Source organism: Nicotiana sylvestris, chromosome 11 (genome assembly GCF_000393655.2).
Source record: "Nicotiana sylvestris chromosome 11, ASM39365v2, whole genome shotgun sequence".
Taxonomy (NCBI): Eukaryota; Viridiplantae; Streptophyta; class Magnoliopsida; order Solanales; family Solanaceae; genus Nicotiana; species Nicotiana sylvestris.
This window is the reverse complement of record NC_091067.1, coordinates 78,352,805-78,379,605: the sequence shown is the minus strand read 5'-3', so window position 1 is coordinate 78,379,605 and position 26,801 is coordinate 78,352,805. Positions and strand designations below refer to the sequence as shown.

Here is a 26,801-nt window from a genome sequence, read left to right as displayed (position 1 = left end):
AAAGATCCTCAATTTATAAAAGTCCAAAATTTTATCCTCCAAGAAAAAGGACTAGCCAACAATAACAAAAACAATAAAAAACCTAGTGAAATCCCACAATTAGCCAAATATATAAAAAAAGTATAATTTTCTTTTAGGAAAAGAAAAAATTAATTACGGCAAATATTTGATTAGTCATCGAATTTAAGAATTTAAAAGAAACTCTTTGAAATTTATGATCACAAACATATAATGCATTTTTTGTGATATATAAATTATTTTTTATAATACTAACATAATAAGCTTATGTTATTTTAAAATAAAAATATGATTTTCTTAAGCAGAATATAAATTAAAATTACAATCTAAAACGAAATATGACATTTTAATTATTAATAATTATGAAAATAATACTCCTTACGTTCCGGTTTATATGAACCTATTTTTTTATCCTTTCCAAAAAGAATGACCCATTTCTAAATTTGGAAACAATTTAGCTTAAACTTTCAATTATACCTTTAATGAGAAGCTTTTATAATTACACAAATATGTTGGACCTCTTTTTAACTTATTTAGGACCACAAATTCAGAAAGTATTCATTTTTTTTAAACTTTGTACCAGTCTAACCGTTCACATAAATTGGAACGGAGAGAGTATAAAATAGGAGTAATACTAGTATAATTTTTGTTTAAAATTATATAATAATATAGTAGAAAAAGAAAGAATGCGAGGGCCACAACTCATCTACCGTCACGCACTCCCTTGTCTCTATGCTATGACTGATTGACCATCATTATATTTCTCCAAGTTTCTTTCTTCTCATCCTGAGATTCAAACAAACTATTTCTCTCTTCTAAATCTACTGCAAAATGAGCTGGTGGTGGGCTGGAGCTATTGGTGCTGCTAAGGTAAAAGTTTCAATTCCTCTTTCTCTTCACTCATTCTCTATTTTGCATCTATTAGAAATGAAACAGGTCCAAGTAAAAGTTGAATCAATCTATATATAGTCGATTTTTACGTCTGCTTGGAATTGAGACATACAGTAGTTGTTTTTTTTGATTTTACATCTAATCTAATTCAAATTTTAATTCCATAGAAAAAATTCGAAGAAGATGATGCACCACCCAAGTACCAAAGCGTAGCTCTAATCATCGGTGTCACCGGCATCGTCGGAAACAGTCTCGCCGAGATCCTCCCTCTCGCTGACACCCCCGGCGGTCCTTGGAAGGTCTACGGTGTTGCCCGCCGTCCTAGACCGTCTTGGAACGCCGATCACCCCATTGACTACATCCAATGTGACATATCAAACCCAGAAGATACCCAATCCAAACTCTCCCTTCTAACTGATGTTACTCACGTTTTTTACGTGACATGGGCCAGTAGATCCACTGAGGTTGAAAACTGTGAAATTAATGGGAAGATGTTTCAAAATGTTCTCAGTGTTATTATCCCTAATTGTCCCAACTTGCGCCACATCTGTTTGCAAACAGGCCGAAAACATTATTTGGGCCCCTTTGAATTGTATGGTAAAGTTGCTCATGATTCTCCATTTCACGAGGATTTACCTAGATTAGACGCCCCCAATTTCTATTACACTCTTGAGGATGTTTTGTTTAAGGAGGTGGAGAAGAAGGAAGGACTGACATGGTCAGTTCATAGGCCCGGGACAATATTCGGGTTTTCACCGTATAGTTTGATGAACATTGTTGGAACGCTTTGTGTTTACGCAGCTATATGTAAACATGAAGGGTTGCCATTGAAGTTTCCAGGCGTTAAAGCAGCGTGGGATGGATACTCGGATTGCTCGGATGCAGATTTGATTGCTGAGCATCAGATATGGGCTGCAGTGGATCCGTATGCTAAGAATGAGGCGTTTAATGTGAGCAATGGGGATGTTTTCAAGTGGAAGCATTTCTGGAAGGTTTTGGCGGAGCAATTTGGAGTGGAAGCCGCAGAGTTTGATGAAGTGAATAGGTGCACTTTGGCAGAGATGATGAAAGACAAAGGTCCAGTTTGGGATGAGATTGTGAAGGAGAACGGATTGACGCCTGCTAAATTGGAGGATGTTGGAGTTTGGTGGTTTGTTGATCTTATTCTTGCTGGAGATTGCCCTCTAGATACTATGAACAAGAGTAAGGAACACGGTTTCTTGGGATTCCGGAACTCGCAAAAAGCCTTCATTTCCTGGATTGATAAGGTGAAAGCCTACAAAGTTGTTCCTTAGTTTGATGTGCGTTTCTTGGTTTTACTGTGTGATAAATTATTTGAGCTTGTTTCCTCTCTATTATGTTGTTTAATAAGAAGTAATAATAGCAAATTGAAGCAATTTCTAGCTGAAATGATGTAACTTTTGGCTTCTATATGCTGTTTTGCTGTAATTATCCATTTGTTATGTTTTTTTGCATCTTCTTTTTGTACATGTTGGTAGCCTTGATGACTGGAAAGTGCTTATTAGTTTGATGAGATCTGTTTAGCATCTTTTTTTTTTTATTGTGTTGATATTTGTTTATCACCTTTCTAATGAAGAAGTTAAACAACTTCTTGTTGCACTACCATTTCTACAAAGTTGTTACATGTTAGTAATGTTTGACCTATTTGAGTGTCTAACCTTTAACGTTGTAAGCACATATGGGTGCACTTGATTTATAAATGGATATTTTCATTGCAAATGGAAAATGAGCTAATATCTGACAAGATTACAAGTGAAGTAGAAGACAACGGAAATTAGCAATCTGAAGTTTCAAGTCCATGGTCTGAATGTGCCCTGCTTGTTTTGAATAATGCCATCTTTGAATGCGAATTGCTAAATCTAGAAGGTCTTATGGATGGTGATGCATTTGCTATGAAAGTCGAATACTGAGGTTAACGAATATTCATCTTTTAAAATCTGAAGTGTATACCAGATGAAGAACAATTTTTTGATATAATTGCATTTCAGAGGTTGTGTAACATGTACATCAATAAGGAGATCAGGTAGTCGTCCCATCGCTGTTTAGGGTACATAGTTAGAGTACACCATATCTATGTATCAAATTGGATATCATTTATCTGGATATGACTGGGTAGTTGCAAATTCAAGAAGAATGTGGTCTAACAAACTGAAGCAGTTCCCAAATCCAGATCCTCATCATGTAGAATTACAAATACATGATCTTGGATGTCTAATTGATAACATGCATCTTCAATTATTCTAGCGTAAGAAATGACTTCAATTATAGCAAAGATGAATGTAATCATAAAAGAGCACATCTTGATTCAGCATGACGCTTAATAGAAAAGGATCAAAACAAGTGTTTTCAACATCATATCAAAACAAGTGTTTTCAACATCATATGTTGTTCTTTTTGGTCAACAACATAAATTATGTAATAATATATTATTTTGACAGGCAAACTAATAAGTCAAGTTGCTTGATTCACCATGATTTATTTGCTTCTTCAGTGTTTATATTTTTGATGTTTGTAATAGATTATCATGACCTGTTTCTGGATTAAAGCCTGCACAAATGTTTTGGGGGGTCATTAGACTTGGATCAATCCTATTTCAACCCTCTTCCTAGTTAGCAAGGGTGCCTAACCAGAAAATGGAAATTGGGTTTTCCTCTATGAAAGAGCTAGATTAGCAGTTTATCTGTGATGAATTCGTACTTAATTTTTTCTTGCCCATTCTTCTCTTGATTGAATTGCTTGATGCTTAACACTTGTAATTGGAGTCTATTTCGGGACTTATGGAAGCTCGTGCAAAGAAGATTTATATGTGAGTAGTTCCCCATCTCTCTCTAGCCTGGCTGCACTCTATCTAATATATCTCTAACTTATTCAATGAGAATTTTTAAGCAGTCCCCTTACTTTAGTGCTAATGTAGAATCAATCAATAGTTCTAGTCTGGATAGGTTGATCAAATTTGATAGATTTGGCATTGGAAACAAGAGGTTCCTAGAGTAGCTAGATGGGAAATAAAATAATTCTTGTTCGTACATAGACTTCTCTGGTACGAAATAGCCACTTCAAATAAGTTCATTGCTCCGGCTCAACATACGATTAATCCAGCATGAGTTAGGTGATTTCAATCAACAATCTTGTCTATTGTCGTCCGTATATGTCTTGGATGTTGATCTTAAAATTTGAAGCACAATCTAAAGAAGAGAGTACTTGCGTGGTATTTTAAGCAACAAAAAGATCAAAGTGATTGCCTCAACTTTTATGTCCTTTCCTAAGTGACGTTATTGCTTTCCGATCATTCTGAGGAGCAAAGCACAAGTTTAATGTTCGTTTAAAAGCTAAAATGACAGGTAGTAGTAATCAATAGGGATTTACGCCATGGATTGCTGACAGTAAAAGAATTTTATATTGTCAGGATAATTTAGTGGTTATAGCAAGTTATCATTTTATTTTTAAGTTACTAGTAGTATATTAGATATTGCGATACAGAATTACTTGTTGTATTAAATCAACTTGATGGTGTAATAAATATATACATCGTAAGTACTTCGTATTTAAACTCATCAATAGGTATAAGCTTGAGGTCGCTGGTTACAATTCTCATTTAGCAGACGGGCAAAACGTTATTTTTCTACTAGAATGAATACCATGTCCATTGACATGAATCACGCCCCAGGAAGATCCTCATGTCCCTTAGCAATGTTCCTTGGCAGTGTCAGTCAACAAGAATGGGAACCATGGATTTTTTTTTAATCCACCAAGGGATGTGGTGGGAAGCATGGGATTCATCTATCCTTTTATTTTTAATCGGGTCAACTTGTGCACACCTAAACTGTTTTACCGGGTATCTGTTATCTCCCACAAACACAAGCTTTGTCCATAAAGGTTTGGGCAGATGAGGGAAATCACTAGTATTTTTTTTGCCTTTGTTAGGATTTGAACCTGGGACCTCATAGTCTCCTTCCATTTTATTGACCATTAGGCCACACCTTTGGGTGAAATTTCTAGTAGGGAACGTTTCACCTTTCAATGTACCTTATACCCGGTGAATCTGGATCAAATCAAACTAGTATGTTCCTGGCAGTAGATAATTAAACAAAAAAAATATGGATTTTAAGTTGGGACAGTATAAATGTTTTGTTTGGTATAAGACAGATTATGAGTCCGTTAGTGAATGCGACTTTATCATATTCAACAATGTTTAAAAAAATTAATAGAAGATTAGCAGGCGGGTCAAGGTCCTATGAGATGCATGCTACTTGAAGTAATATGTTTTCGGACGAATTGTTTTCATGCGTAAATCATTTTTTAGTGTTTAGTCATATTGAATTGTTAAAAATGATTTTTCAATATAATATTTCTACTTGAAATGGGAAAATGACATGTCACTTATTACAACTTACAAGTATCCAAGCTCTAGTTGTCTGTCAACTTTTTTCAACACACTTTAGCACCCAAAAATTATAATATATCAAAGCACTATCTCCGTTAACGGTACGTGTTATAGGATTAATATATGTTCCTTTTATAACCAATCAAATACAAAACAGTATCCAGAAAACTGTTTCCAGAGATAAGAAAATGTTATCTTTGTTGAAAATTTTATGTTATACACTTATACCAAAACTCACCCTCATGATGTCATTGAGATGGCAAATTGGAATTTCATAAAACTCTGCGTTACAAAATAAAAAGTAGGATACTGGATGGCAAAGTTAAGCCGTCTTAAATGTTAATGTATCATGGAAATTGGAAATCAGAAGATATCTTACAAAGTTCTGATAACAAAGAAGAGGAGGTGTCTATAACTTGACTACACATTGATAATTCCTATTTCCTACTAGATTACATTGATAAGTCGTACTACTGATTTTAATTTATGGAACTACTTTTACTTGCATTAAATGAAATTTGATCGCATCATTGCACATGAGATTTAGTTGTGTAGTCCGTTACAAATCTTATTTTAGTTATATGACCCTTCTCATTAGAGATCAATAATAATAACACAAAAAATTTATATATAAAATATAGGACACTGCACACGATGTATATAATACGTGGTTACACAAAAATTTCTCTTTTACCGCATATAGATCAATTAATTGATTCTACTGCAGGCCATGAACATTGATTTTACCGCAAGATCATGAACTTTTAAGTTTTTTAGACGTATATTCTAGCTATAATCAAATAAAGATGCATCCTCTAGATGAGGAAAAAACTTCATTTATTACAGATAGGGAGACATACTGTTATAAAGTTATGTCGTTCGGCTTAAAAAATGCTGGAGCAACGTACCAAAAGCTGGTGACCAAAATGTTTCAAGAGGACTTGGGAAAAAACCATGAAAGTCTACATTGACGACATGTTGGTTAAATCAGCATGAGCATGGGACCATTTTCAGTACTTGAGTGAAATCTTCGAAATTCTCCACAAGTATAACATGAAATTAAACCCAGAGAAATGCGCCTCTGGTGTCGCTTCAAGTAATTTTTAGGATTTCTTCTTTCTAACAGGGGCAACGAAGTGAATCTTGCTCAAATCAAAGCAATTAAGGAATACCCGATGTACTTACAAGCGAAAAAGATGTACAAAAATTAACAAGTAGAGTTGCAGCTTTAGAAAAATTTATATCCAAATCTTCAGAAAAATACTTTAAATTCTTTTCAATATTTATAAAGCAAAATCAATTTGAATGGACTGACGAATGTCAACAAGCTTTGAAGGATTTGAAGTTGTATTTGTCAAAACTACCCCTGTTAGCAAAACTAAGGGACGGAGAAAGATTATTTGTTTACCTAGCTGTATCAGAGGTGGCAGTAAGCGCAGAGGTGGCAGTAAGCGCGGTGCTGGTACTTGAAGACAAGGGTAAGTAATCTCCAATTTATTATGTTAGCAAATTCTTATTAGATGACGAGACACAGTATCCCCATTTAGAGAAACTCGCATTAGCATTAATAATGACATCAAGAAAGTTACGGCCCTATTTTCAATGTAATCATATTTCTGTTATAACTATTTTTTCGTTAAGAAATATATTGCACAAGCAAGAGTTACTAGGGAGGTTAGCTAAATGGTCTATAGAGCTTAGTGAATATGATATTATCTGTCAGCCTAGAACTGCCATAAAATCTCAGGTACTAGCGGATTTTGTAGTGGATTTCAGCTCGAAAGTTTTTTCTGAAGCCGAAAATGAGGTACGAGTATTTACCGGGTCTAATCTGGGGACTTGGACCTTATATGCCGATGGGTCCTCAAATGTAAAAAGGAGCAGATTTGAGAATTGTTTTAATTTCACTTCCGGGTGAGTATAAGACAAGCAATAAAGTGTTATCCAATTACTAACAATGAGGCAGAGTATGAAGCCGTGATTGTAGGTTTGGAACTCGCAAGAGAACTTGGATTGAACAAATCAAAATCAAAAGTGACTCGCAGCTGAAGTAAATCAAATGCAAGGGAATTACGTGAAAAGTGAGACGCGAATGCAAAAATACCTTGAAAAGGTACAAGAGTTACTAAGGCATTTCCAAATTTGGAAAGTTGTCCAAATACCCAGGGGGAAAAACGCAGAAGCCGATGCGTTAGCAAATTTGGGGTCTATGGCAGATGTGTCAAACGCAAAAAATGCGATTGTGGTGCTTTTGCTTCATTCATCCCTTGATCATACCAAAATCAAAGTAAATTTCAATAAATTACTTGGGATTGGAGAAACGAATTTGTGAATTATTTGCAGTATGAAATTTTACCTAAGGATAAAAAGAAATCCCAATTGCTGCGAAGAAAGATGCTCAGTATTGCCTAATAAAAGGAAATTTGTATCGCAAAATATTTTGAGAACCCCTAACACGGTGCTTTGGACCATCATAAACTGAATATCTGATGCGAGAAGCGCATGAAGGGCATTGTGGTAATCATACCGGAGGAAGATCGTTGGTGAAAACGCTGATAAGAGCGGGGTATTATTGGCCGAAGATGAAATATGAAGCAAATATTTTTGTAACAAGGTGCAATAAGTGTTAGTGATATGCAAATAATATGCATCAACCGGCGGAGTTTCTCCATTCAATCATATCACCGTGCCGTTTATGAAGCGGGGGATGTATATCGTAGGTCCTTTACTACCGTGGCTATTTTTATTAATTTTAACTGATTATTTTTCAAAGTAGGTAGAAGCAGGTGCCTTAAACAAGTACGAGAAAAGAAAGTTATCAACTTCATTTGAAGAAATATAATATACCGGTTTGGAGTCCCAAAGGAATCACTTGCGATAATGGGCCGCAATTTGTAGGTGCAAGGGTTACTGATTTTTTCAGAAGTTGAAAAATTAAACAAATTACTTTATCATCCCGTAGCTAATGGACAAGCGACAAATAAATTCATTATCAATAATATAAAGAAGTAGTTAGAAGAATAAAAAATAAGGTGGCCTAAAGTACTAACTGGGGTGCTATGGGCTTGCCGAACAACGACAAAAAAAGTACGGGAAAAAACCGTTCTCTCTTATTTATGAAATTGAGGCCTTAATTCCGGTGGAAATAAGAGAACTGAGTACAAGGTACATGCATGCAAATAAAGCGTCAAATGAGGAAAAACTTCGTACAAATTTGGATTTGACATAAGAGAGAAAAGAGGTAGCTTTGGTTCAGATGGCAACGCAAAAGCAGAGGATTGAACGATATTATAACATGAAGGCAAACTTGAGATATTTCAAGATCGGGGACTTTTTCCTAAAAACGGTTTTTCGATCAACACACGCGAAAAATGCAGGAAAATTGAGTCCAAATTGGGAAGGCCCATATCGAGTTAAAGGTATTGCTGGAAAGTGAGCTTATGAATTAGAGACTATGGATAGAAATGTGTTGCCATCCCATTGGAATGCAGTTCACTTGACGAAGTATTATTTTTGAGCAAATACCCACGTTCAGGTTTCCTAAAAGGTTTATTTTTTATTTTGTTCATTTAAGTTTTACTAATCATTTTAGACAATAGGCAAAAAGCTAGCCCATACCAGATGATGGAATTAGACCCGAAAGACACGCAGAATACTTAATTATTTTCGGTCTAGGTTACAGTAATTCTGATGGAAAGGGTTAAGCAGTCATCATCTAAAAAATTACCTCCGAGTCCCGTATGTATTTTCTTTTTAAGGGAAAGGACTGAAGAATGGCATTAATCAAGTGTTCAAGTTTTCACACTTCAATGCTTAAATATTGGGGAGGGGATTATGCATATGGAAAAGTACACAAAGGAATAAGATGTCCACCATAAAAGAATAGCTTAGCCAAAGAAAAAACCTTGAAGGAAAAATATTAAATTTTCAAGCTCGCAGAGGGATTGGGAAGTAAGAGTTGAAGATTCCGCATAAAATTTCCAAGAGCTTTTAGGTTAAGACCATAAATTTAGAAACGGAATAGACATACCCGTACCTGTAAACTTGCTATAAAGAAAGTAGTTATGAAAATGTTGTACATAAATATATGTTTGAAAGTTCAAATAAAGCTTCTTCAAATTACTTCATATTTCATATCTTTACACTAATATGAAGGTGAGACATCATCTTCATTAGTGTTGTTAATATAAAAGAGACCTCTTTTATATAAAAGAAGCCCGTGCATATTTAGATGCGGCATATTGAAGCATTTCAAATGCAAGTAAAAGCTCGAAAACTTAAGAGCAAAAAGCATAACATAAAATATGTAACGAAATGATATTAGTATTAATATTAGAAAATAGGGAAGGAAAAGTTTTTCAAAATCAACTTCAAACAAAAATAAAATGTTTCATAAACACTAATAAAAGAAAAATTCTAAAGTGAAGGGTGAAAAACTAAGGAGCATCATCAGAAACAGCATCAGTAGCTGTAGGTGGTAATAAAAATAGCTACCAGTGTGGTAGCAAAAAAGATGAATGGAATAAAAGCAGGAGCAATAGAGGTCATTGCAAGGGAAACAAGGTGGTGGATCTTCAGAAACATGGCCAAAATCTTCCTCACCCCCAAATCCTTAACCAAAGAGTCTATCAATAGGACTTGAGGGGCAATTACTAGAATGGTCAATATCTTCATCTTGTGAGATGTCCAAAAAGACACTCTCAAGTTCATCAACAAGTTTGAAAGGCAGGGGTCCTGAAGGTAGATTGGGGGTAACTGTGGCTTCATCATCTAAAAACATAAGCCTCCTAACTTGTGGCTTCCTTATTAGAGAGCCATCATCTTCTTCTTCTACTTCTTTATCAGAGGCGAGGGTTTCATTGTTCTTCCTCTTTGAAGAAGACACGCTTAAAATATGCTCTTGGATTGTGCTAACAGAAAACCTAGCAATAGAAATAGAGGCGGGGCGAATGCCACGAACATCAAAACCTGGGAATAACAAAAAAGGTTCAGAGAAAGAAACTTTATGGTGAGAAAACGGTACGGTAAGATAAAATACCATGGTTTTTCACTTTCCACCAGAACTTTTGAGAAACAAATTTCCACTATCTCTGATCCATAGGAGCAACAGTCAATATTTTTCTACCCAATCAAGAAAGTTAGGAAGTTCACCGAAAAATTTCATGATTGCTGGAAGGCAAAAAAAAAACAAATGAGGAAATTGAAATTATAAGAGAAAAGAAAAGAAAGTGGTGAAGAGAAGAACTCACGTTCAAATTTTCACTTCTCAAGTAAATGCATGTTTTCATCGCCCACCAAATCACGAGTGGGAACAACAATGAACCAGGAGTACCAGGTACATCACAATCATCCTCGGGGCGACTAAAACTCTCTTGCTCCTCACTATAAGAGAAAAGACACCTTCGCGAAAAGGCTTCATGGAATATAGATGGAGTAAATGTTAGAAAGTAAAAGGGTTGAAACTAAGTTTGATTAATAACACAGGCAGACCACTGCCCTCTACACTATCAGGCCTATTTGACCAAGACATACATTGAAGTAATGACAAAATTCAATGATTACTTGTTTAATAGGTGGGTCAAATCCTAAGGTAAAGGACAGGTATACACAAACGAATAACCTTCACGATAAGAGGTTATTAGTTCATCAGCACTAGGAACTACCACAGGAAAATTAGATTTCCAATGGCATTCAAAGAGAAATAGAGGAAAAAGGCCAATGGAGAATAAAGTAGGGTAATGATTGACATGGTTTAGTGTTGCTATGGAAGAAACTTTCTTTCTCATTGCCTCACAGTCCGATTTGAAGGGTAACTCTTAAGGAATAATTTTAGAAACAACAGACTCATGTAGCGGTTCATTATGGTCTTTATTTCTAGAAGAGGATCTAGAGGCTGATGAAGTTTTGGCTTTCGAAGAAGAAGGCTTTGAAGTGTTCTTACGAGAATAAGTAGAGCTACAACTTGATATAGAACCTAAGCTACGAAGTCTACCACCTCTTCTACTCGTAACTGAGGCAGAAGAAGGTGGAAGTTCATCAACGATGATCATTTTATGAGAATCTTATGATGAAGAAGGGTTTGAAGAATGGGAAGTCATTTTAATAGTAGAAGCACAAAGAAAGAAGAGAAGTTGCAGAAGAAGAAGAAGTTTGGGTATGAATGCAAGAAAGAAGAAGAAATTTTTGGGTGGTATGTAATGTGGTATTTATAAGGAAGAACCTTCATTATGAACCATCATCATGGAACATTCACTTCGAATTGACACAGCCGCAGAAAATCCTAAAAAGATGCTATAAACTTCAGAGCCATCATCACAGCTTAAAGTTTAACAATCAAATCAAGGAATGTCATAGTTTATGTACTACCCCGAGCATGAATAAATACTCTGGTGCTTGCACATGAGCTCAAACCCCACACATATGCGCATCCTTAGCGTGTAGCTATCACAAATAATCCAAAAAACTAGTGCATCAACCAAGTTTGGGTAAGATATTTACCTCAAGCAAGCCAAATCACTCCTCTAACAAGCCCTTCCCGCTTATATCAACCTCCGGATGTCCCGAATCTAGCCAAAATAACTTAATATAATCAATAAAAGCCGTAGAAATTGATTCCAAATAATAAAGCTAGGATCTTTAACCAAAATTAAAAAGTCAACCCAAAACATCAACCACGTGCTCGCACCTCGGAACCCAACCAAATTCACAAATTCCGAACACCATTCAAATACGAGTCCAACCATATTAATTTCATCCAATTCCAACCATAAATTGACCCTCAAATTATCAAATCTCACTCTCCAATAACATAGTCGAAAATTCCCAAATTTTATATTAAATCACACAAACTAGGTGTAATATTCCATGGGTAACCAATATTAATTATCAAAAGTGATTAGACTTCACCTACCTCTTGTATGATAAAAAGAACCCCAAAAATCGCCCTTAGCCGAGCTCCACAAATCCAAAAATGAGAAAATACCAAATCCTTCGACATATGTAGTTTGTCTCGCAAAACCGCATATGCGGTCAAACTATGCGCACCTTCGAGGCCATGTGGAAATTACCTTGCACCTACGCTCCCAAACAGTCTCCACCTTTCCTCGCGCCTATGCACAAATGGCCACTACTGCTGCTCCTTATCTGCGGCCAAGCCCTCCGGAGATGTGAAAACAACAGAACCTGCAAATCTTCAGCAATCTCACTAAGTCCACAATTGATCTGATCTCAAATATACCCGAGTCCCTCGGGACCCCAACTAAATATACCAGCAAGTCCTAAAATACAATATGAACTTTTTCGAAGCCTTAAATCACGTCAAACAACACCAAAATCATGAATCGCACCCCAATTAAAGACTAATGAACTCTCAACTTCCAAAGCTCATGTCGAACCATAACAAATTAGCTCCGAATAACCTCAAATTTTGCCTGCAAGTCACAAATAACCCAACGGGCCTATTTCAACTTCCGAAACCAAAATTCAAACCCTATATCAACAAAGTCAGCTCCTGTTTAACCCTCTCCGCTTTCCAACCCTTTGACTTTCCTACTTTTGCAAAAAAGTACCAAATCAACCTACATACCTCCAAATCAATATCCAAACATAAGTCTAAGTGCAAAATCATCATATGAAGCTATAGGAATCATCAAAACTCCATTCCGAATTCGTCTACATAAAAGTCAAACTCCGATTAACTATTTCAACTTAAGCTTCCAACCTTGGGACTAAGTGCCCCAATTCACTCCAAGACTTTCCCGAAACGAATCCAACCACCCTAGCAAGTCACATAATCAAAATTAAACATAGAAGAGTCAATATATAGGGAAACATGGACACAATACATAAAACAACTGCTCGAATCGTTATAAAAAGCGAAGCTCGCAAATGCAAGACTGACCCTCACAATTGCGAGATCTGCAATAGGAACCAACAACTCAAATGCACCAGCAGTTGCTTAATGATTAAAACTCTTCTGTAACACACCCGAGCCCCTTGGACTCCTAACCAAACATGCACACAAGTCAAATAATATCCTACAAACTTGCTCACTACCTCAAATCATCAAAATAATATCAAATAATAAGAATCGATCATCAAAACTCATGATTTTCAACTTGAAAACTCATTTTCATAATCTTTTACATAACGCGCCGAAATGTGCTCGGGTCACCCTGAACCCCAATCAAACATGTGTACAAGTCCAAAAATATCAGACGAACCTACCGAAATCATCAAAAATACAGTTCCGATGTCGTTTAACAAGAATTAGGGGTGCCAATGGATATTTAAAAATCGACTAAACCGACTGAACCGTACCATACCGAACCAATTTTTAGATTTATTTTAATAAAATCGTAGGTTTTATATAAATCTATAACTGTACCGATAGTTAGGGTAGATTTTTTATTTTATGAAAATAAACCGAAAAAATACAGAATCGTACCGAATAAATTTATATGTGAAAAATATATTTATATATTAAGTTTAAAAATAATAAAACAGTACATTTTCTTTGGGTCTTAGAATTATGAAAATAATTACAAGCCAAAAAGTAATAAACTCAAAATCATAATTCCCAAACCTATTATGCTACTCTCATTGAAACTAAATCATTTTCAGCATATTCACTAGCAAGATACAAGGTATTTGTAGCGATTATGAGTAACAAACTACAATGTATTGATTACGTTTTATTTCGTATGATTTAGATTTATCTTTTTGAATATTTAATCTTCTATAGACTTTATTCTCGAGTCTCAGTTCCAGCTTCGTTAATATCTTTCCACTCGAGTGCTTTATGTTTTCTTTATATTTATTTGTTTAGTTTCTTTTACGCTATTGTAAAGTAGTTAATGGATCTATACTCTAGCCATCTTTCATATTTTCTTAATTCATAACCCTTTAAAATATAAAAATATCTAGAGAGTTTTACTAAATTCTATAAAAGTACGTATGCTATTGCATTCTACTTCTACTAATGATTTTTATATAACATTTTAAAAAAATACCGAAAATTAACCGAACCGTACCAATACCGAAGAGAAACTGATATGATTGGGACGGTTTCGAAAAGTCTAATATTTGTTATATATAATAGAATAACCTAAAAATTAGTATGGTATAAAATTTAAAAAATAACCGACCGAACCGAACCTTGACACTCCTACCAAGAATGTTGACCTTGATCAACTCAAGTCTCATTTTAAGCCTAGTATCATTTTTCTTAAAAAAGTTATGTAAAAACTTTTCGAATAACAATAAGGACCAAGCATGCAAATCAAGAAATATCAAATGAAGCTAATAGATATTACGAAACTCAAAAATAAAGGTTAGTATTTAAAACGGTCTATCGGTGGTCGTCACAGCGATTCAAGTGCATCAGGAGTATTTCGGGAAGTAAATTGCATCTTGTTTGGGATTCTATTTATTAGAGGGCATATATTAAATGATATATTCTTTAAAGCACAAAACAAGTAATCAAATATTTCCATAGAATAGTCTGCACGTCGCACAAACAAACTCCACGATAATACACAAAGTTTGTAGGCTTCCTCGTACTTCTCAATCCTGAACCAATTGACATTGGATTGGATTTCACGCCTTGAATTTCCTTCAACTCCACCAACCATCACCAAATGACATCGTGGAATTAATTCAGTGTTAATTTTCCATACTATGAATAAATCAGTTATTATCATAGTCGTATATTTGATGTTCAGATCAGTACGTCGATGTTCGTATAGTAATATAGTATTTTTATTCGTATGCACTGGTGAAAATTGAAGCTTAATGCCGACAGAATTTTGAGTATTTTGGATCCCAACGAGAGGATTAGTTGTGTTCCTAATGAATGACACAACAAGTCCACTGCGGTTGCCCTAACCTGCCGGAATAATCAAATAAGTCGCTCCTTTACGAACAACGTTACCAGAAACATCGGGCACAGGTTCAGAAACATCTTGAGTTTTTACAAAGAAATAAAGGCTTGTTGACAATTATTATGAAGTTAGTGTTGTTACTGTTAGTTAGTTATGTTAGTTAGGCAGTTATACAGTTAGTTGCCAGCTGTAAATTGACGGATCCAGCCTGTTATTTAGTTAGTTAAGCATTAGCGGAGTTAGCTTGTATATATATCTTGTATTGTAAATGAATTGATGAAGCAGTTATCATTTCCAGATAATCTCCATAGGAGTAGCATCAAGTTCACTGCTCCTTCTTTGATGGCCGATCACGTAGATTTCAGCATGGTATCAGAGCCATCGATGCTCGTCAATCACTAAGGTTGGCTATCTCTATCTAGGTGATCTATTTCTTCTTCTCAATTAGCTCGATTTTATTTTTCTGCTCATTAATGGCGGAACTGCAATTCCTTATACTCATCCTCTGTACCTTGGGCATTGGATACTCCTGGTGTTGTCCTGATCCCTGTGAAGCTTACAGGATTAGAAAATTACGGTTTATGGAGCAGGACGATAAAAATTGCCCTTCTAGGAAAGAGGAAGTTAGGGTTTGTGACTGACACTTGTATAAAAGAGTCATTCACAGCTGAATTGAATGAGCAATGGGAAACTTTTAATGTCATTGTCTTATCATGGCTCATGAATACAATTTCCACTGAACTTTTAAGTGGAATTGCATATGCTTCGAATGCACATTTCGTTCGGGAAGATCTGAGGGAAAGGTTTGATAAGATGAATCGAATGCGTATCTTTCAATTGCACAGAGCCACTGCCAATTTGTCAAAAGGAACTGATTTAGTTTCAAGTTACTTTACTAAGCTGAAGAGTTTATGAAATGAATATGATGCATTGGTACCAACCTTAAACTCGAGAGAATACAAGGAGCATCTTCAACAGCAAAGACTTCTGCAATTTCTCAGTGGTTTGAACGATTCATATGATCAAACTAGACGACAAATCTTCTTGAAGACTAATGAGCCCTCCCTGAACCAAGCTTATTCCATGGTGATAGAAGGTGAATCTTAACAATCCCTTGGGCTAGGTTCAATGATCCAATGGCTATGCAGGTAGGAAAAAGCCAAGGGTACAAAGGCAAGAAACCCTTTATGCAATGTGAACACTGTGGTCTAAAAGGTCACACTAAGGAGAACTACTAAAAGATTGTTGGGTATCCTGAAGATTTTAAGGCAAGGAGGAAGTCTGGTAACAACATTGGAGGTCAATATGTTCGTGGCAATAGGGGCCAGTTTGGCTTTGGGCGTGGATCTCACAAACATTTCACTGCAACCAACAATGTGCTTAGGGAACATTGATGCTCATTCTCAAGGATCCTTATCAGCTTGTGATGTACTAGGAGGAATAACTAGGAAGGTACCATACTTCACTAAGGAACAATACAAACAGATCCTTGAGTTGTTAAACAAAGATACAACTTCTGATTGTCAAGTCAACATGGCAGGTATAATGAGTAACTTCTTGTCTAAGGACTATTTAGATGAGTGGATTGTAGATTCTGGTGCCAGTCATCACATAGTAACTTCCAATGATATACTGGTGAATGACAATAAGACTACTAGGGTTCTGGTAATGTGGTTCACTTACCTAATGGAGATAGGATTCCTATTGCACTTACTGGTTGGGCTGCTATATTTGGCAATGAAGCAATATATGATGTCTTTTATGTTCAAGGATTCAAGTTTAACCTCCTCTCAGTCTCCAATTTAATCAAGGAACTATGTTGCTCGGTGAACTTTTATCTTGACAATGTGTTGTTTCAGGACCTTTATAGTGGCAGAGTGAAGGGGATTGGTAAGGAGACAAGGGTCTTGTACATATTCAAAGGAGTCAATGGCATCAATAAAGCACAGCAGGGCATAGTTGTTGTTGCAGCAGTAAAGGAAGATTGTAGGCTGTGGCATAAAAAACTTGGACATCCATCTCTTCCAGCCATGAATAATATCACCTTGCTGAGCAAGAATGTATATAGTGAGTCATTGAATAATTGTCCAGTCCATCCATTAGACAAACAAACTAGACTGATGTTTCCTAATAGTACATCCAGAGCTGAAGCTCTTTTCTCTCTTGTTCATATGAATCTTTGGAGACCTTATAAAATTCCTACTTTTGACAAGAAGTACTATTTTCTAGTTGTTGTTGGTGATTTTAGTATATATGTTTGGATTTATCTGCTACAACTTAAGTCTGAAACTATACTTGCTATTAAGAATTTTTTGTTGATGGTAAAGAACCAGTTTGGGAAGATGGTAAAAATCCTGAGATCAGACAATGACACAGAGTTTTTTAACTCTCACTGCAAGGACCTGCTGCAGAGTTTGGGAATTCTGCATCAGAGTAGTTGTGTTCACACTCCACAACAGAATGGTGTAGTGGAGAGAAAATACAGATATATTCTGGATGTGTCAAGGGCCATAAGGTTTCAGTCAAAATTGCCTATTAAGTATTGGGGCATGTGTGTTACAGTTGTTGTATACTTGATAAACAGGCTTCCTTCAGCAACACTTCAAGGAAAGAGTCCATATGAAGTAATGCATAACAAACCACCATCAATAACACATCTAAGAGTTATATGATGTCTATGCTATGCAACAATCATTCCAAAAGGGGATAAATTTGCAGAAAGAGTAGAGGTAGCTGTGCTCATGGGATATTCTGAGAGACAAAAGGGATACATTCTGATGGAACTAGTTATAAAACAATTCTTTGTCAGTAGAGATGTGGTCTTCAAGGAATCAGAGTTTCCCTTTGCTCAAGATATTGTTGAGCCTGATTTAGAGGATCATAGTTTCTTGGAACAACCTAACTATGATGTTCTACCTTAGAGGTTACTCATACCAATGAGGAACAAGATCAGAATGCAGGTGCACAGGAAATAGCCACAGAAGAATAGAGTGTGATGTCTCAACCAGCTGCTCCAACAACAAATCCCATGACCACCATAATTGATTCACCATCTGAGAGCAGGCAAGCAGAAGGACCTCAGCCTCCTATTAGAAAGTCAACCAGAGAGTCTAGAAGGCTCATCTTGATGAAGGACTACATATCACATGAGAAGTCAAGTAGAAATATCTTATAGTCAATTGTTTGTCCTATAAAAGAACTACTCCTCTATATCATTCCTACCTAGCAAACTTTTCCAGTCTGGTAGAACCTCAGAACTTCAGGCAGGCTATGAAGGATACAATATGGGTAGAAGCTATAAAACAAGAGGTCAAAGCACTGGAAGACGACAGAACATGAGAAGTAGTTGACTTATCACATAGTAAACATACTGTAGGGTCCAAGTGGGTGTATAAAATTAAGTATAAAGCTAATAGTGAGGTTGAAAGGTTCAAGGCTAGAGTTGTTGCAATGGGATACAGTCAACAAGACGGACTTGATTACCATGATACATTTTCACCAGTAGTGAAAATGGTCACAGTTAGATCAGTGATAGCCTTGACAGTTTTCAAGGATTGAAACCTATATCAAATGGATGTTTACTATACTTTTTTACAGAGTGATCTATGTGAAGAAGTCTATATGGATATGCTTGAAGGCTTCAGAAGACAGGGGGAGCAAAAGGTATGCAAGTTACTCAAGTCCTTATATGGTCTTAAACACGCTTCAAGACAATGGAATATCAAACTATCTTGTGCTTTAACAGAGGGAGGTTTTGTGCAGAGTAACCATGATTACTCCTTGTTCACTTTGAGAAAGGGTGTAGGTTTGGTGATTATCTTGGTATATGTTGATGATCTATTTATAGTTGGTAATGATGAGGCACTGATAGCTGAGGCAAAACATATTCTTCATCAAAGATTCAAACTAAAGGACCTAGGTGAGCTTATGTATTTATTAGGGATTGAAGTACTAAGGTCCAAGAAAGGAGTGATCCTAAATCAAAAGAAGTATGTATTATAACTCATATCCAGTATAGGGCTCAGTACAGCCAAGCCAGCTGCAACTTCTTTAGAAACAAACTAAAGCTCACCACAGTGCAGTTTGATGCTACAACTGGAATTAAAGGTAATGTAGTTCTGCATGATGTTGGTCTATACCAAAGACTGATTGGAAAATTGATGTATGTCACTACCACCAGACTAGATATTAGTTATGCCATCCAAACACTAAGTCAATTCATTCAGCAGCCAAAAAGATCTTATCGGGAGGCTGCACTGAGGGTAGTAAGGTATTTGAAAGGCTCTCCTGGCTAAGGTATTTGGTTGAGATCAGAAACTCCTATTAGAGAGTTAACCTGTTGATGTGATTCAGATTGTGCATCCAGTCCCAACACAAGAAGATCTGTCACTGGTTATGTGATCAAATTTGGTGAATCCTCAATCTCATGGAAATAAAAAAAATAACAAACAATGTCTAAGAGTTCAGCAGAAGCTGATTATAGAAGCATGGCTTCAACTGTAGCAGAGGTTACTTGGCTGCTAGGCCTATTTAATGAGTTCGGAGTGGATATTAAGACACCTGTTGCAGTTATGAGTGATAGCAAGTCAGCTATGCAGATTGCAGCTAATCTCATTTTTCATGAACATACGAAGCATATCGAGATAGATTGCCACTTTATCAAAGACAAGATTAAAGATGGAATTGTGCAGACAATCTATGTGAACACTAAGGATCAACTGGCTGACCTGCTTACCAAAGGACTAAGTCAGGCTTAACACAATCACCTCTTAGGTAAGCTTGGTGTGATTAACATTTTACACCCTGTAGCTTAAGGGGAGTATTACAAGTTAGTACTGTTACTGTAAGTTAGTTATGTTAGTTAGGCAGTTATACAGTTAGTTGCCAACTGTAAATTAATGGATTCAGCCTATTAGTTAGTTAAGAATTAGTGGAGTTAGCTTTTGTGTGTCTCTGTGTGTAAATATATATGTATATATATCTTGTACTGTAAATGAATTGATGAAGCAGTTATCATTTCCAGATAATTCTCCCCTTAGCTCGTTCATTCACATACTCTATAACTCCATAAGAGGAGCATCAATTTCATTGCTCCTTCGATGGCAGATCACGTAGATTTCATCATGCAACAAGAATAAGAGTTCACCGGTAAGGTTCTAATGATCAAAGAAAGTATCACAATATATATATATATATATATATATATATATATATATATATATATATATAAATGAATTGATGAAACAATTATCATTTCTAGATTATTCTCCACTTAGCTCGTTCATTCACATACTCTATCAAGTTCATTGCTCCTTCTTCGACGGCACATCACGTAGATTTCAGCATGCAACAAGAATAAGAGTTCACCAGTAAGGTTCTAATGATCAAAGAAAGTGTCACAATTTGGAAAAGTTGTTTCTATGTCACGCCATTGCTGGGAGAGATTTGTCACGACCTGGATTTCCCATCATCGGGAGTCGTGATGGTACCTACTAATGTAAGCCAGGCAAGCTAATTATTGAATAGATTACCTTTATCCATTTTTATACCTTTTTAGTATTTATAAAGCAATAATGTAAAAAACAGCGGAAATTTTAAAATAAGCGAAAGAAAAGCAATAAAATAACGGAAATATGAATCTAATACAATTATTTAAGCTTTAATCACCCAGAACTGGTGTCACAGTACCACAGATGGTTTAGGAGTGCTAAATACAAAGTCTGACAATAAAGATACACTATTTCCGAATTAAGGAAATGAAATAGGGGAAAGGGATAGATAGAAGGTGACGCCAAGGCCCGCGGACGCCTGCAGGACTACCTCGGGTCACCTGTTGGACTGAAGGCAGCAACCTCACTGCGGTCCGAAGTCTACAACACTGGATTCCGCACAAAAGAGTGTAGAATGTAGTATCGGCACAACCGACCCCATGTGCTGGTAATTGTCTAGCCTAACCTCAGCGAAATAGTGACGAGGCTAGGACCAGACTACCAAATGAACCTATGGAGTTATATCATAAACAGCAGAAATAGAAGCAGATAATTTCAACTAAAATTGGGCAGGGGAAACATGCTTCGGGGAATAACGGATAACAGCAGAATATCAAGAGAATATAAAGAAACCAAAATCCAATTACTAACATGGATAGGGAAAAACAAATGCAGAGTTCACTTTCATTTCACATCTCGTTGCAGGCATGCAACCTGATCCCATTTCATATATCTCGTTGCAGGCGTGCAACCCGATCCCATTTCACATATCTCGTTGCAGGCGTGCAACCCGCTCCCATTTTACATATCTCATTGTAGGCGTGCAACCCGCTCCCATTTCACATATCTCGTTGTAGGCATGCAACCCGCTCCCATTTACAAATCAACAACAATCACAAAAGAATCCCGGCAAGGGAACAATTATATTTCAACAACATCCCGGCAAGGGAACAATAATATCAAGACAACAACCCGGCAAGGGAACAATAATGATAATGACATTCCAGCAAGGGAACAATTACATTAATAAACGCTAAATAAATCAACTCCAATGCATGAAAATGAGTTTTCCAAAGTTTTACCCAAAAAGTCAAAAATCGCCCCCGGGCCCACATGGTCAAAACCCGAGGTTCAAACCAAAACCTAATTACCTATTCCCCCACGAACCCAAATATATAATTTGTTTTGAAATCGGACCTCAAATCGAGGTCCAAATCCCCAATTTTTGAAAAACCTAGGTTCTACCCAAAACACCCAATTTCCCCCATGAAAATCATTGATTTTGAGTTGAAATCATGTTAAAAGATGTTAATGATTGAAGAAAACGAGTTAAAATTGACCTACAATCGATTTGGAAGAAGAGTTGTTCTTGAAAAATCGCCCTAGGGAGTTTCTGTTTTGAAAAGAGGTGAAAAATGGTTGATTTTCGGCTAAGTATAAAAAGTTGCAGGTTGCAAGTATAGGAATTGCGAACAGGGTTCGCAATTGCAAGCCCCCACCCCTGCTAGGTTCGCATTTGCGAAGGGGGTTCTCGCATTTGCGAGTTGGGAAATGCAAATAAGGGATCGTATTTGCGACTACTCGCTAGGAGGGGAGGCATCGCATTTGCGATAGATTTCCTTGCAATTGCGAGGTAGATGGCCTGGGCCTTTGATCGCATTTACGACGAGGCCTTCACATTTGCGAGCCAGGATTCGCAAATACGAAGCCTGCAGGCCTGCAGATGCACAACTGAAAGTCTGCAATTTCTATAGTCCGAAATCCATCCCGTGGCCTATCCAAAACTCACCCGAGCCCTCGGGGCTCCAACCCAAACATGCACACCAACCTAAAAACATCATACAGACTCGCTCGTGCATTCAAATCACTAAAATAATATCAACAACTATGAATTAGCATCAAAATCATGAAATTTTCTTAAAAACTTCAAATTTCCAATTTTCTCAAAAATGATCCGATTCACGTCGTTCCAAGTCCGTTTCTTATCAAATTTCATAGACTTATCTTAAATCACATAGCCGGAACCAAAATACGGGCCTGATACCATCGAGTTCTAATCACAATTCATTTCCAAATCTCATAAATAATTTTCTTTAAAAATTTATTTCTCGGGCTTGGGAGCTCAGAATTCGATTTCGGGCATACGCCCAAGTCCCATATTTTCCTACGGACCCTTCGGGACTATCCAATCACGAGTCTGGGTCCGTTTACCCAAAATATTGACTGAAGTCAACTTAAACTCATTTTAAATGCAAAATTCATCATTTTTCATAGATTTTCACATAATAGCTTTCCGGCTACGCGCCCGGACTGTGCACGTATATTGAGGTGATACCGAAAGAGGTTTTTAAGGCCTCAAAATGCAGAATTTACTTTTAACATAAGTGATGACCTTTTGTGTCATCATATCCTCCACCTCTAAAATAACCGTTCGTCCTCGAACGGACAGAAGAAGGAAGTACCTGAGTCGGGAAAAAGATGGGGATAACGGCTCCGCATATCGGACTTGGAATCCCAGGTCGATGCCTCAGTTGGCTGACCTCTCCACTGAACACGAACAGAAGGAAAACTCTTCGATCTCAACTGACGAACCCGCCAGTCTAGAATAACTACCGGCTCCTTCTCGTAAGACAAGTCCTTGTCCAACTAGACAGTGCTAAAATCTAACACGTGGGATGGATCTCCGTGATATTTCCGAAGCATGGACACATGAAACATTAGATGCACGACTGATAAGCTTGGCGGCAACGCAAGTATGTAAGCCACATCTCCCACTCGATCAAGAATCTCAAACGGGCTAATGAACCTAGGGCTAAGCTTGCCCTTCTTCCCAAATCTCATCACGCCCTTCATAGGCGACACTCAAAGCAATACCCGTTCACCGACCATGAATGCCAAATCACGAACCTTGCGGTCGGCTGTAACACCTCGGAAATTTTTTGAAGTACTTAAGCTATTAAGAAAGTTGATGTGCGCTAATTATATTATTTTGTGCGCAAAGACGGACTATTAATATGATGAATATCAATTGGATATGATAATAAGCGTACGAAGTATATTATAAGTGATTTGGGGTCTAAGGAGAAGCCTAAGTCTAAGCCAAGTTGGAAAATTTCAAGATAGGCTAAAATTCTAAATGAGCAAGCACAAGATCACACTTTGGACGAGCACATCTACATATATATAAGGTGTTATGTGATGCACAACCTATCAAATTAAAGGTCTTTGAATCTAGTTTCTAACGCTTCAAACCGTTCATCATTTGGACATTTGTACAAAAGGTTATGATGGATTTATTGAAGGCAGGTAATGCTGTGTACTGGGGCAGAGGCAAATCGCAGTTACCCAATGCGATTTATAAATCGTATTCGACACCTGCGACATACCTGGACAGATTACAAAACGCGAGTTTCAGCCATTTTTAACACATTTGGAGCTATGGAACTCGGTTGAAGCGATTTTTGAGGCGATTTTCACCATATGGATTGAGGTAAGTGATTCTAACTCGATTTTGGTTAAAATACATGAATCTATTGTTGTTTTTTATCATGAAATTAGTGAATTAAGTTGAAAATGGTAGAAATTCTCTATACCTTAGATTTAAGATTTGGAGGTCGATTTGTTGTTGAAATTTAGTAATTTTGGTATGGTTGGACTCGTGGTTGAATGGCCGTTCATATTTTGTAACTTTCGTCGGATTCCGAGACGTGGGCCCCACGGGCGATTTTTGATCTAATTTCGGATTTTATTGAAAAATTTGGTATTTTCACATGGGATTGATTCCAATAATCTGTGTTGATTGTATTGAATTATTTTTGGCTAGATTCAAACCATTCAGAGGTGGATAATCGAGGAAAAATGTCAATTATTGGATTGAGATAGCGTGATTTGAGGTAAGTATCTTGCCTAACCTTGTGTGGGGGAATTTTCCCTTAGGCATTGAGTCTTATGTGGAAATTGTGTGATTGAAAACCATGTACGCGAGGTGACGAGTACGTACTTGGTTTGTATGTGCAAACTATATCGGTTAAAATTCGTAGACAACCTTATGTATTAAATTAGAAAATTGTTGGGACTTATTAAATCTCTTATTTGTCATGTCTCATTCCTTATTTGTCTAGATTATTTTTATATGATAATTTGGTGCGATTGCTACTTGACTTTTATGTGAATTCTGTGTTTGTTTGAGTTGCTATTTTTTTGGAAATAATTTTCATTATTGATTTTATCTACATACAATTTAAATGAGAAATTTAGTTAATAAGATGAATAAATCTATTTATTTCATGAAGTTGTGAATTAAAAAATATGTGTTGCCCCTTGATAAATTTCTTTTCAATTCATGTTGTTGAAATTGATATTGAGTTATAAAGGCTGTAAATCATATTGAGACGAAGTGTTAAATTGTGAAATATTATTTTGTTGAGTTTTCACTCCCAGATATTTTGTTAGAATTTTTGTGCGCATTATGGCCGAGCCGTGGGCTTCTTATTGTGGAAAAATAATGTATTGCTGATTCATTTGACAAGTTGTAATATTTGGGCACCTGATGTGCAATTTGTGGTATGTTGTAATATTTGAGCACTTGACGTGAAATTTGTGATATGTTGTAGGATTTGAGCACTGAATGTGAAATTTATGATATGTTGTAATATTTGAGCACTTGATGTGCAATTTGTGATATGCTTTGAAATGTGATCACTTGAGGTGCAAGTTGTATTATGCTGCGATAATTGGGCACTTGAGGTGCAGGTTGTATTATGTTATAATATTTGGGCACTTGAGGTGCGATTTGTGAAATATTGTGATATTGATACGCATGCGGTGATATAAGGCCAGGGTGTTGAAATGCATGCGGTGAGATAAGGGTGACTTGAAACGCGTGGCTAGTAGGGAAACTACTAGAAGTCATGCGGTGTGATAAGGGTGGCTAAAACGCGGGATGCTATTTCGGGGAAAATTGTTTTATTTAAAATTATATGTGAAGGCTCCCGCGGTGATATAAGAAAATGAGATATTGTGAATTTATTTATGATTTAGGACTACGAGGCAGTACCTCGGTAGTGCCCTGTTGATATATCTTTATTTATGTTCTTGTCTTTGGTGATTTTGTTTCATTAATATGTAAATTCTTATCTTCTTCCGTGATGTACTAGTTGACATTATTATTATTATTATTATTATTATTATTATTATTATGTGTTTTGTGCTCCTTGTTGCATTGTGTTCGCTTTGACTTTTTAGTACGAGACTTTAAAGATTTATATTTTTGGTTTTTAGCGATTTTCAATGATTGAGTTGTTTTAAATAAAAGAAATTACTATTATATTTTAAATTAATAAGTTTTACATCCAAATCAATAGTTTATATTATGCTTTAATTTAAGTGCAATCTCATTTTCTTCACTCAAACTATTTGTAAAGTAAATTGGTCGTGCAAATTTTTTTATATATTGATATTTTTGGCATGTGAGTTGTCCGTGCAGTTGTGATAGAAATATGGGCACGAGGTGCCGTGGAAATATGAAAGTGGGGTGAGGCCCATATTACGAAAAATATGAAAGTGGGCTGAGACCCGTATTTTTATGATTGTGAAATGAGGTGTCACAATGTGACTTTTATTTGAAAGAATTATATTCAAAATATTATTTCAAAGAATTAGATTTGAAGGATATTTATTTGAAGGAAGTATATTCGAAATATATTTATTGGTAAGTATTATATTCTAAAGATTATTATTTGGAAAACTTTTAGATGAAAGATGTGTAATTGAAGGACTTGATTAAATGGTTGTACTTGTAATCACAGTTTGTTGAGCGATATTTATGGTGTTCCTATTGTCCTGTTGTTTATATCACTAGTTGATAATTGTTGGTATCATTGCTATTTGTTTCCTATTATTGTGGTATGCTATATTGCACAGGTTATTAGATGTGTCTTGATTGTACCTCGTCACTACTCCACCGAGGTTAGTCTTGATACTTACTGGGTACCGCTGTGGTGTACTCATACTACACTTCTGTACATTTTTTTATGTACAGAGCCAGGTATTGGAGATATAGGACTCAGAAAGAATTAGAGAGTGATCGCAAGGATTCAAGGTAGAGCTGCTTGGTCG

The 26,801-nt window shown here is 36.3% G+C and overlaps 2 protein-coding genes across 2 annotated transcripts; both read left to right on the top strand.

The window, feature by feature from the left end:
• The first annotated feature begins 708 nt into the window (after positions 1-708).
• LOC104221872 ((S)-8-oxocitronellyl enol synthase ISY1-like) lies at positions 709-2,443 on the top strand. The gene is made up of 2 exons (XM_009773009.2): positions 709-888; positions 1,077-2,443. Exons 1-2 carry the CDS (start codon positions 850-852, stop codon positions 2,202-2,204), a joined length of 1,167 nt encoding a protein of 388 aa, XP_009771311.1. The 5' UTR covers positions 709-849; the 3' UTR covers positions 2,205-2,443.
• Positions 2,444-11,400: 8,957 nt separating this feature from the next.
• LOC138881203 (uncharacterized) lies at positions 11,401-16,110 on the top strand. The gene is made up of 2 exons (XM_070161412.1): positions 11,401-11,504; positions 15,786-16,110. The coding sequence occupies exons 1-2, from the start codon at positions 11,401-11,403 to the stop codon at positions 16,108-16,110; spliced, it is 429 nt and encodes a 142-aa protein (XP_070017513.1).
• Positions 16,111-26,801: the final 10,691 nt, after the last annotated feature.

Coding starts and splice junctions, on each gene's coding strand:
- LOC138881203 (XM_070161412.1), top strand. CDS start 11,401: ATGGGAAGTCATTTTAATAGTAGAAGCACAAAGAAAGAAGAGAAGTTG. Junction 11,505..15,785: donor GAAGAAGAAATTTTTGGGTG/GTATGTAATGTG, acceptor TTTATGGAGCAG/GACGATAAAAATTGCCCTTC.
- LOC104221872 (XM_009773009.2), top strand. CDS start 850: ATGAGCTGGTGGTGGGCTGGAGCTATTGGTGCTGCTAAG. Junction 889..1,076: donor GAGCTATTGGTGCTGCTAAG/GTAAAAGTTTCA, acceptor TTAATTCCATAG/AAAAAATTCGAAGAAGATGA.